Genomic DNA, 13,232 nt, shown 5'->3' on the forward strand with positions numbered 1-13,232 from the left:
TACAGATACGTAGGCTCTGACTTTCAGTCCCAGTTACAAACATACTCACAGAACACAGAAATAAGTGATAATAAGAAAAGATGCTTTTCAGAATGTCAATACAAGGTACCTGGTGATGTCTTCAGTCAGCTGAGAAGGATCCGGAGGGTAAAATTTCACATTGAAAGTGAACAGCCAGGGAAGACCTACAATTATAAAATGTCAGTTATTTATCAAATACCAGGTTTGGCTGGGTTCTACTTAGACTAATTTGGCATCACCTAGACATTAACAATAAAATGTTTTTAAAAACTAGACATTAACATAAATAAGCCTGATCTACAAAGGAAGCAATGAAACAGCCAGGGCTGTTATACAAAGAAATCCTGTCTTTAAAAAAACAAAACAAAAAACAAACAAAAAAAAACCAAATAACTAAAATACAAACATCAAAACAAAAACAAAAAGAACATACAGTTCCAAATAGAAATGAATAATACAATCATATTAGGTATCGCAGAGCATCTCAAACGAAAGGTGGGATCTGAGGCTGCTGAGATGGCTCGGCCTGCACAAGCACGAGGTCTGAACTCCATCTCTAGCGGCCATGTGAGTGCAGGGTAGAGTGAGGACATGCACCTGAACTCCAGGCTGGGGAGGCAGACACTGTAGAGCCAGGCAGACTGGTAAATTCAATGTTCCAGCAATCAGTCAAATTGATGGACTCCAGGTTCAGTGAGAAATTGATATCTCAGAAACAAGGTGGGGAATAATCAAGGAAAACACCAAAGGTTGACATCTGGCATGGGCTCCCACATGCACACACAAACACACACACACACACACACACACACACACACACGTGCACACACACGTGCACACATTCAGATATATACAACATATACATACAATATAATGTCACCTCAAAAAGGTCCAGTTTTTTTTTTTTTAAAGCCAGGCTGTTATCTCTTACAAGTAGGCTTCACAGACATGTAAGACTAAGTCGATTGCGTCCTCAGAGGGAAGGCTCTAAGGAATACAGTCACAGACTCTTGGTTTGTGGTTTGAGGTAGAGTTGCACCGTTGCCTGGAGCCCAGGATCCTTGCCTCAGCCTCCTGGGTGTTAGGACAGCAAGCACCTGGTACTATGTCCAGCTAAAGTCTCTTTCACAGGTATCTTACAGTATTGATGATTTCAGTATGCAAAACAGAACCAGCACCCTATTCTATGTTACAATTTTAGTATTTATCCCCATAGGTTTTTATTAAAAGTAGAAGTAATATGGACTAGTTTAAGCATGGTTCTTAAATACTCACTTCTCAGCTGTCTCTTTATTTCCTTTGCAGGATCTAGCCAGTTCTGCAGGAGGAAAGAGAAGTTAGTTATGCATAAGAACTATCCCATGTCCCCAAAATAAAATGGAACCGTTTACAGTCCATACCTCACATCTCATATCTAGTTATATAGCTTTCACTTGTCAGCATTCTCCTGCGTGTACGTGTGTCTGCATGTGTGTACACATGTGTGTGTGCTTTGTGTATACATATGATAAAATGTTAAATCTTTGCTACAATAACAGTAAGGGGCAAATTATTTCTGTATAACTTTGTTACATAGACCTGCTTCACAAATCACATTGAAATAAGTTGTTCCTAGTTTCTTGTTACTTAGGGCTAGAATGTGAATTGTAAATGTTGGCTCAGAAGTGTGCATGCCCCGATCCAATCACATCAACCTCTATAGCCAGTTTCTTCATATCCCTCAGCCTCCTGTCACTAGACAAGACACGAAGAGATAATGTCAGATTAGAGACAACACTTACCTTTCTGTCTTAAGAAAAACCCTCCCTCCACCTCCCCCTCCCTCCCCCATCCCCTCTCTCTGTTTCTTGTTTGAATTTAGAAAACACAATTCTAACGTTTTTGGAATGTAACATCCTTCTATTTCCTCTCATTTCTACTCTCTGAAAAAGCCAACCAGAAATCAAACAAAAACATCTTAAAGCAATGAGAGAGAGAGAGAGAGAGAGAGAGAGAGAGAGAGAGAGACCACATGAGGATAGTAAAGCAAACAGTCCCCACATATTACCAAAAATGTGTACTTGTGTTTTCTCACCCTACTGTTAAGTCATAGGAAAGCCATTCACTTTCCTAATGTAGGACAAGTACGCTTTTTGAAAAATAACACATTGATTCAAACAACTGACTTTACATACAGCGAGGAAGTCCGATGTTGAGTCTCCCACCCAATGTGTTACAACACTTGTATTTAAACACAGTCTTGTTCCCACGCAGAAAGAATAAAATGTCTGCTGTTACCTATGAAATAATTGCCTGTCAATCTACTGAATACAACAGAACATGACCCACCACAAAACATATTAACAACATCATCTTCTGAAAGCACCCCTCAGATTTTACTACACCATAAACTCTGGCAGCAAGAATCCAGGCCATAACCAACAAGGTGTATGTGTCTCTGTCCTAACACTGGTGACAGGCAATGCTCTCATTAAAGGGCCAGCATTGCATGGTCCACTATTACTGATGCTCCAGCTGCACGGAGCACTGATGTGAGGGGCCAGTGAGACCCTGTAACAGCACCTCGAGTGCTGCCTTAGGAAAGAGCTCTATTTTTTTCACTCAAAAAGTGTAGCATTCAGCTTCCTTACTCTGCAGCTGCTGTCCTAACACAGCTGGTCACAAATGGGTGACTATGATAAGGACACAAGAACAAGAAAAGCACATCTTTCAGCTTCTTGTCAGGCTGGACTGAGGCTGGGAGAGGTGAGGGAGGGTTAGATGTGTGGCACTGAAACCAGGACACTAATGATCACAAGGGGACGACATCAGGGCCAACTGGTACAAACCCCACTGACAAGACCCCTTCTATCACTGACACAGAAAACACAGTCAGGGAGCACTGCTCATCTCACAGACCTCCCAGATTCCAGTTTCCTTAAGGGTAAGCTCACACAGATGGCCTGCAGAGAGAAGCAAAAGGTTTCTGTGTTCCAGGAAGGAACAATGGAACCCCGCACATGGGCCCTAGGTCCCAGCTACCACACTTTCCAGCCTCAGCACTAACTCCTCCCAGTCACCTGATCACGGTGAGGGAGGGAGGGGTCTACAGAGCTAGACATTTATGAGTGGCAAATTGGCAAATGAGTTGAGGCTGTCACCTGTAGGCCACTTGTCACAATACTGACTGCTAAGACGTGTGAAGGCTGCTGTGGCATCTTGGTTAGCTCTGTTCTAGGTCGCTTTCCTATTCAGATGCTAATCACCGACAAAAGCATCTTGTGGGAGGAAAGTGTTTCTATGCACTGCACTTGTAGGTCATACTCCATCCCTGGGGGAATCAGAGCAAGAACTCAACCAAAGACCCAAAGCAGAGACCACAGAGCAATACTGCCCAAGGCTTCCTCTTCTGCCTCTCCCACTGGTTCATTCTCAGCAAGGTTTCTTAAATAGCCCACACCCACCTGCTTACAGATGGGACTGCCCACAGCAAGTTGACCACACCCACCTGCTTACAGATGGGACTGCCCACAGCAAGTTGACCACACCCACCTGCCTACAGATGGGACTGCCCACAGCGAGTTGGCCACACCCACCTGCCTACAGATGGGACTGCCCACAGCGAGTTGGCCACACCCACCTGCCTACAGATGGGACTGCCCACAGCGAGTTGGCCACACCCACCTGCCTACAGATGGGACTGCCCACAGCGAGTTGGCCACACCCACCTGCCTACAGATGGGACTGCCCACAGCGAGTTGGCCACACCCACCTGCTTACAGATGGGACTGCCCACAGTGAGTTGGCCACACCCACCTGCTTACAGATGGGACTGCCCACAGTGAGTTGGCCACACCCACCTGCTTACAGATGGGACTGCCCACAGTGGGTTGGGTCTTCCCCCATCTCCCATCAATCAAGATGATCTCTAACAAACATGGCCATGGGCCACTTGATCTGGGCAATTCAACTGAGGTTCCCTCTTCCTACATGACTGTAGGTTGTATCAAACTGACAACAGACAGTATCCAGCACACGGTCCTTACCCGGAGATAACAGAGGCTGTGTTTACACAACAGGACTGAGCAGAGATCCTGTTTCCATGTGCCTACCTGGTTTCTCGTCCTAACCACACTGGCTTCCATTCTGCAAGCTCCGCTTCTCCCATGGAGGCAGGAGATCGATCCTGTCCACTCTGGGACTACAGTTGTGCACAGGCATAGAGAGACTATTATCTCTGTTCTCTAGGGTGCCTGGCGTTCTTAGGGAACCTAACATTAAATATTACAAATCAGAACCCAGAGTGTTATCTGTCCATTTGCACTTTCCTCCTCCCCTCAGTCTTCTTGAATGACTCACATTATTTGATTAAATTTGCTTTTACTGAATAGTAATCCTTGAGTATGTAGGTTATGGTCGGTATATAATTTCTTGACTAGTGTTATAAATTCTCGAGCAAAAGTTTAAAATATTTTAAGGTAATATCATAGAGGAACTCAGGTATGTTCTCTGAATTACCAATTACATGTAAACAAGCATAAACATTTTGTGCTGCTCTGTTCTGACTCCTAAAATAGAGACACACTATACAGTCAGGCCGCTCTTGGAACTCCTGACCCTCCGCCTCACTTTTCCAAGTTTTAGGAAATTATGTATGTGCACCACCATACTTCACAAACAAAAATAAAATAATGAAAACCACCTTCTCTGGATTGACACTTGGAGAAAAAGTGAATAAAGCACGGGACACGTAAGAAAGGAAAACCAGCATCAGTGAGTAAAGGAGATGTGAGATTAAAGTGTGCCGAGAGGACACAGGCACACGAGTGTAAGCACACACACCAGCCCTCAGGCGACATTAGGATGTATCTTACTGTGTTGAAGAATTGGCTACTGTCACCACAGTACACTCTGGGCTTAGAAATAAATGGAGCAAAATCCACACTTCCCACCAATTCCATGACCTCAATTCATCTCTCACCCCCCTGAGCCTCAATTTCCTCAAGAGCAAACAGAATTCATGACACCTACCCAACCCATCCTAGAATCTCTCACTGTTCTTCAGGCTGGATCTTAGGATTTCAGAGTTTGAACCGCTCACTCCCAACGAAAGTTTGCCCACGTCTTTGTTTTGGGAGTCTCAGGATGGCTATGAGAGTTTAACAAATTCAACCAAATTCACTTGTGTCGGGCAAATGCTAATGGACGAAAGCAGCCTTTTCTTAACCCTCCTTTCTCCCTCAGGAACACGTACTGCTTCACCAGATCCCCTTCACTATGTCCACTTAACCACAGGAGAGAAATTCCGGGTTTTCTGCATCACAGTGAAACTTACAGCCCATCTAGAGAACAGAGGATTGTAAAGTTTAAATGAACTAACTGTAGGATCTTGCTTCAAGTCAGTTACTACAAGCCTTTAGTTCTGCTTCTGGAGACAGATGGTTGGCTATTAGTCAACTCCGTGAATCTTCACAAAGGCAGCATGGCTATCAACTCGACTTCTGAGAAGCACTTCTTGCAGTACTGCTTATAGGAAACTGATTTATATAATGCCCGGGCCAAATGTCGGACTGTTCACAACAAAAACTCAAGACGTTCCTCTCTGAAGAGAGGTCAATGTCTTTAATGATGAATTCTTTTACACGTGAATAACAAAACTCACAGACTTACAATTCCGTATCGAAGAAAAGCATGTTGCTGGAGTCTGTAAACTTTTAGTACTTCCTACAGCAAAGTTTACATGGGACTTTAACAGATGGTGAGAAGTTTGACACTAACTCACATGTTCATAATCACTTCCAACTCCATGTCACAACTAAGAGACACAATACTACACACTAAAACGAAAGACAGCATAGATTTTCCCATATGACAAATTGTTATATAAACTACTTACAGCTCTGTCTAAATTCTACTTTACAAAAGGCTGAGATAACCACCCAAGGCTTCTTTAAATACACATAATAAGTAGTGGGAGAAAGGAGTGCAGAGCGGGAGTCTGGCGAAGTGGTGAGCGCGGGTTTGGCATCTACACAGCACAAACAGACACACCCCATCTCTTACAGTGGAAATCAGGAGCTTCAAAGGAGGACTGTGAAGCTAAGTCTGACAGTAATAATTTTCTGGGGAGAAAAAGGAAGATGTAAACATCTATATCGGGAAAAATGAAAGTTCTTTTGCCTAACTGTATTTGAGACTTGGATTTTTCCTACACTATTTATTATATATAAGCACATTATGTCTAAAATGATTATAGTCACATAAATATGTAACTTAACATATTCAAACTATATCTGAGTGCTCACTTTCTGAAAAGTGAGTTTCCCAAAGGACACAGATGCAAAGCATAAGTACTAAAGTATCCATCCCAGTTTACCAGCTTGTTCATGTGACATTTTGTAAGAAACACTGACCACAAACTAGGTAAGGAACGTTCGACTCTTCTTCAGTAACTGGTATCTTTCTGTCACTGAGAAGGTCACAGTAATCCCACTACAGTCTAGCCTTACATTGTCTTAGAGAAGACACAAATTGCCCCCCTCTGAGCTATGCTCCCACCCCCCTCTAGTCTCATCTTCTTAACCTCCCAGACTGTAGCCATCCCCTTCGTCACCACACAACTCCCCACTTCATTACACTTCAGCGTCCTGTTTCCAGATACAACCAGGGTAATGAGGAGAAAAAGCAACACACGTAAGGTTTGTATTAATATTAATATGCGGATGACAGAAGAAACTGCTAAGTCACCTCCTTGGGCTGGGGAAAGGATGGTAGCAAGGCCATGGGTGGGGGAAGGACTTCTGACAGTAGGATGTTTAGAAAGGCAAGCATTGAGATAGTAAGGGAAAGGAACTGCCAATGAGGCATGGTATGCACGAGCTGACAGACACACCAGCAAGGCTCCCTTGGGAAGCAGAAGCTGGCATGCACTGACTACAGCTGCTGTGAGTCGGTGCTGAGGAGGACACTCATGCCAACTGTAGCGGATTAAACTGCTGTGTGCAATTCCTAAGTGATGGTAAGATCTCAGACACCTGACTGTTCAGAGGCAAGGAGAAACTAGAGTCCAGAGTGAGCCTTCTGGGACAGATGACATTTAACAGGAGGATAAAGTTTGCTTTGAAACCAGGAGTGTTCAGCACACAGCTGAGTACGGGGATCAGAGGCTCTGGTGTAACGTGGGGACTAGACATGTATACTAAAAGTTTAAATGAAAAACAGTAACAAAAGCATTTACAACATACTGAATTATTTTACAAAAATTAAATGTTCCTATGAATCTACCAATAGACAATCTCAAAAAAAGAAAGAGAAAGAAAGAGAAAAAGAAAAAGAAGGAAAAAGAAAAAGAAGAAAGGAAGGAAGGAAGGACGGACGGACGGACAGACGAACTGGCAAGTCGCTTTCTCCTTTGAGTTTTGAGGGTGACGAGAGCACTTGATTGGAACCATCACCAACTTGCTTCCCAGGTAATTTACTGCTTTACAAGGCACTCCCGTTTACTCAATGCAGCATGTTTGCTTCTGAGGAGAGCACCCTAAACAATTCTAATAAAAACACACACTATTCAACAGGCAGGCATGCAATTTGTCTTTAATTTAAAAGGTAGAATTAAACCCCTAAATTACACATCAGAGATTTAAAGCTGAACAAGTTGAGAAAATTTAATTTGCATATAATTATCATGCTTAAAAAGAAAACCCTTTATTGCATTTCTGGGATCTGTAAATACAAACAATGGCAGTGTTTGGGCAAATAACAGCATGCACACTATGCCTCCTCCCATGACGCCTGTGTTCTACTGGCTGAGCTATGAAGGCTGACATTAGACAGAACCCTCTCTCTCACTCTAACTCAGGGCTCTATATGTCCTAACAGGATGCTCCCAGTGAGCCCGTCCACACGGCAATCTGACAGACTAAATGGGCTTCCTCTGCAGGGTGCGACTCTGGACAAACTCACACTCTTCCCTCTTCCAGTAAACATCTCACCCACACCAAATCTAGACACTCAAAAAGTAAGGCAGAAGAGGAAAAGCGCTTTTCCTAACAATGTTGATGACTACAGGCTAGCCCTGGTCCTGCCAGAAAGGACTAATGTTTCGATCCTTAATTTACCCATGAAACTGAGAATCTTTTACTACCATCAGATCAACCACCCTGCTCTCCTGCTTAGTGTCTTGGAAAAGGCTCAGCGCGCTCCTGACATCCGGCAGCTCTACTCCCAGGCCAGTCCAGTACCGGCTGGTCAAACATCACCTGAGAAGAGCTGGCCCTGCCACCTCTTTTGCCAACAGCCCAGTCACAGAAACTCCAGTTCTTTCCCACACAACGCCACTCAAGTCCTCTAAGCAAGACAACACTTCTCCCAAGCCTCTGGCGCCCAGCTCCCTGTGGTTCAGGCTTCTTCAATACTACACGGGTTTTGCACATCTGTGTTAGTAACAGAAGCCCACCTGGCCTCTGCACTTAAGAGCACCATGAGGCAAAAACAGGACATGGCTGAGGCAGTATTATTTAAAAGATTCTTCACAGTACAGCATCAATTTCCCCCACTGAATCTTTTAATGTATATTTTGAAATCCTTTCCCCTCAACAATTTACTACATAAGTTGATTCCACTGTGAATTCAAGGCTAAAGCTTTCCCATAATTGTAAAATCAGCTTTTCAATCTCAAACAATTAAGAAACCACTGCATTCCATCTGCGTATAATACAGGGTACACACCCAAAACGCCAGAAAGTTTTACTGAGCCTCTCACATAATCACTTTTAAGTATTTGCCAAAAATCTCTTTACAGTCATGTAAACCAGAGTTAAATTTATTCTGAAATTAAACTACAAAAAATACACATAAAGTCATAAAGCTGAAATCACTTACTTTCTGCTCGGGATGCTCCTGAAATATAAGTCCAAAGTAGTCCTTCTCCAAGAGGTTCAGGTGCTCACACACTCTGTCAAACAACGCTTGTCCCTTAGCGCGTTTCTGCAGAAAGACAGAGCAAGCCTTTACTTTTCTAAAGGCGATGAGGAGAGAGAGGGAGGAGGTTGGTGGGAAAGGAGGACACATGGGGCACAAGAGAAGGTGGGGAGCTGCGGTGGGAGCAAAAGGGATGAAAGTGGGGAGAAGAGCAGACAAATTTTTCAGAAAACCGCCATAATAAAATCTACTTTGTATACTGACAAAGTTAAAAGATTATTTTAAAAGCACCAGTAATTTATTACAAATTAATATAAAGTATTTATTTTCTAGTGTCCTAACGATGCAAAGTATGATTCTAAAATCCATAACCAAATGCATTCTGCTTTATTGCTACTCTCACTAACTACTAATGAAATTAAAAAGCAAACTGCTGAGTACTTGTCTACTCATGTGAATAAAAACGTTATATCCCAAGTTCTCCCTCAAAACCTGAACACGATTCACAACTGTTCTAAACATCCGATGAGACCTCACACAACTCCTATAAACTCTACCCTGTGACCCTGACTGATGTGACCTCACACAACTCCTATGAACTCTGCCCTGTGACCCTGACTGATGTGACCTCACACAACTCCTATGAACTCTACTCTATGACCCTGAGTGATGTGACCTCACACAACTCCTATGAACTCTGCCCTGTGACCCTGACTGATGTGATCTCATACAACTCCTATGAACTCTACTCTATGACCCTGACTGATGTGACCTCACACAACTCCTATGAACTCTGCCCTGTGACCCTGACTGATGTGACCTCACACAACTCCTATGAACTCTGCCCTGTGACCCTAACTGATGTGATCTCACACAACTCCTATGAACTCTACTCTATGACCCTGACTGATGTGACCTCACACAACTCCTATGAACTTCCGCCCTTTGACCCTGACTGATGTGACCTCACACAACTCATATGAACTCTGCCCTGTGACCCTGACTGATTGACCTCACACAACTCATATGAACTCTGCCCTGTGACCCTGACTGCTGGCAGCACTGAAGCTTTATTATTTCCTTGTTGCTGCCATTGTAAGATATTTATACAACACCAGCTTTTTCCATTTAAATTACACTTTTATTTCTAATTTTCAGGATACTCATTCTTTAGGAAACCTAATAAAGATTTAAAGGCCCCAGGAAGACACAGAAGAAGTATCTGCTGTTTAACCGGCGACAAAGCACTCTCATTTCCTGTTAAGATGCAGAACCCAGAAATGTCCTAACTGTGCGTCAGTCAGACAGGCGTCTCTTCCTGACAGGCTTACGGACAGCACAACTAGTCAGCCAGTGAAACCAGAGCAGCACCGATAAAAAGGGGGCTCGGCCACCCCATTATTAAACTATAACCTATCTGTTCACGCAGTGCATAGCAATTACACACACAGAGAGAAAGGGATAAGGAGACAAAAAGGCGGCAGGCAGACAGACAGACAGAGATCTTGGGGCATAAAATCTAGTACTTCTAACTGTTTCATAACAACATTTCAAAAATATGATTATTATTTCAGCAGTAAATGAAAGAAGTTCACACAAATTATATTTCCATAAGCAACGTGCTATGTCTGCACTGTGGATTATCAATCAGCAGCTGACGGTTAAGTTACTATGGGAGACGTGTGTTTCTACTGTTTACATGATTACAGTATACAAAACTAAATACGTCACTACCTCTTAAGATACGTGACTGAAGGCAAGACATTCACCTTACTCCACCACGTTTCCACAGCTGTGAGAATAACAGAATGTAACACAAGGTATATGGCTAGCATGAAATAAATTAAAATGTGTAGCTACTGGCTACAGTTCTCAAAATTAGGAATATTTTTATTTGGTTGTGAGCCTAGCCTTTAATGGCTGAGTCATCTCTCCAGCCCGAAATTAGGAACATTTAAAAGAGATATCTAAGATAATGTCCATAAATACATATCATAGAGTAAATACATTCCAGTAAACTTGTGTCTTTCTAATAGTTTCTCTCTCAGACACAAGCTCTACTGGACATTTTATCCTAAAAGGCTAGGAGGAACATATCCACAGAGCCAACCACAGCCAAGCGCACCTAGGCTGAGCAATACACCAAGCCCAGCACGGGGGCTGCAATCAGACCCGGATGGCCACATCACTCAGGAACTTTCCTGTTACTAGACGGCATGGCAATGGGAAACCACTTAGCTTCCTACTTGTAACTCAGAAGCACGAACCACCTCACCATCTGTAACAGTGAGTTAATGAGACAGGATATGCCAAAGCATCTGGATCAACCACAGCCGAGTTTCTACTCTGAGCTGCTCTGACTGGGCCCGCATCTCACAATTAACCAAAATACTGTCTCAATGAGCAGGCCGCACTCCTCCTATTAGGCTTCCAACCCTCCCTAAGACAGAGATATTTTAGCAGCCAATGAGAACACACAGCCATTGCCTAAACTTCCACTCCTAATCTCCACTCCCCAGTGCTATGGAAACGCCAAGGACCAGCAACTGTACCTAAGGAAAACACAGCTCCTTCAAGAATTTGACATTGCATGTGAGTCTCAGAGGAAGAAATGGAGGACACAGGTATCTAAGAGGTCTTACTTCTCACTCTGGTGCTCATTAAGCCTAGTGGAATGAATTTCTCCTCAGAGACACTGCAGGGTCCATAATATGAAACAGGAAGCCACCGTACACTGAACAGGCAGTCACTATGGTGCTAAGTCCTGTCTCGTTCACACATAGGTGCAGTGTTTGCCGGGCTAGAAGGCTGAATACACTGGCCGAGCAGCTCCCGTGTCAGCCAGTGGAGAAACAATGACGAATAAAACACAAATGGTCAAGAAATTTTTATTCAACTAGGAAGGACAATGAACTCAATGGACAGTAAAATGTGACCTATTGAGCAGCACTTGAAGATGTTGCTGAGAGAATTAACTGAGGTGTGCAACATGTTTAATAAAACACACGAGCCATTTCATGAATTCACAGGTCTGTGTAGAACTTGAGCTCTACTAAAAATTAAAGTGGCGTTAAATATGATTCGAAAGTTTCCGTTATTTAATTCAACCTCCTTTGAAATCATTGGAAGTTGAAATGATCCAGTTTTCCCATCTGCTTTTCTGAATATCTTTTGTAGAATTAATGATAGGTATCTGTAAGTGTAACACTTACACTTCTGTCTAGGGAGGTAGGTTTTTCTGTGTTTGAGTTCAGGCTGGCCTCAAATGTGAAATCCTCTTGCCTCAGTGTTCTGGGTGCCCTGAGTGTTTTCTTATAAACGACTGCAATTCTGTAGGTGGAAGGACTACAAATGCGCAATGCTAATCAAGGGAAATGAAATACGTCTGCTTACAACGTGTAGAAATTAGCAGTCAGTGTATACATGCCTATAAATAAGCGTGTCCAACTCCACTTATGTGTGCCTGTACATAAATGATCTCGGGGCTGACCACCTGACACTGGATAAGCAATGAGGGAGCCCAGCCTTAGGAAAGACTAATTATTCCCTCCACACATATACCAATAACAACCAAAGAAAAGGAGGCCATACACTTGAGAGGGGCTTTGGGTGAGTGTGAAGGGTGAGGGAGGTTGGACGAGGATGACATGGGAGGTATTGTGGGAAGGAAATGAGGTGAGAAAATGATAATCACACAAACACATATATAAATATACATATATATACATATATATTAATTAGTTCATGGGCTATCATTATAATTTGGTGATTTGGGCCCAGATAAAGAGGACCCTCAAAGTTCTTTCTCTAGATTTAAAACAACTGTATTTGTGTGGGTTTTGTGTGCACCACAAAGCACACACAGAGGTCAAAGAACTTGCAGGAGGGGCTCTGCAGCCTGAACTGAGGTCGGTGAGGCTTGGCAGCTGCTCCCTAACCAGTGAACCAGCCTTTTCTACTCATCTCTGAACGGCAGCGTTCTGCTGTGCTTCTAGGCAAATCTCTGAATTTTCACCTACTATAAAACCTATTCCAACCTCCTAGTATTTAGATGTTCTTTCTTGGCACCCTTTGGCTTCCTCCCATTTGATGGATTTCAGTGACTAGGTTCTTTAAGAAAAAGCATGTCTTGCCTCAAACCCAGCAGGACAGCACTGGAATGGTTTGTGTCCGGCAGAGTTGAGTACAGAGTCCAGTCTTTCTGGATGACAGGCAGACGCAATCGGTGACACAGCCACAAGCCTGCGTAAGTGTTTCCTTAGTAAAATGAGAGCCTGCCTCTGGAGAACTCTGCGTTTCTCTAGAACAGGCTA

General features: G+C 43.3%; 1 protein-coding gene across 50 annotated transcripts in view; it reads right to left on the bottom strand.

Moving 5' to 3' along the window:
• The window catches only part of Epb41l2 (erythrocyte membrane protein band 4.1-like 2), a 174,960-nt gene that overhangs the window by 54,697 nt on the left and 107,031 nt on the right, over positions 1-13,232 (bottom strand). For all 50 annotated transcript variants that reach the window (NM_001400827.1, XM_087566136.1, XM_087566125.1 and 47 more), the window contains 3 exon segments: positions 110-185; positions 1,297-1,339; positions 8,881-8,985. In NM_001400827.1, the coding sequence (NP_001387756.1) occupies positions 110-185; positions 1,297-1,339; positions 8,881-8,985 (224 nt within the window).

Source organism: Rattus norvegicus, chromosome 1 (genome assembly GCF_021556685.1).
Source record: "Rattus norvegicus strain SHRSP/BbbUtx chromosome 1, alternate assembly SHRSP_T2T, whole genome shotgun sequence".
Taxonomy (NCBI): domain Eukaryota; kingdom Metazoa; phylum Chordata; class Mammalia; order Rodentia; family Muridae; genus Rattus; species Rattus norvegicus.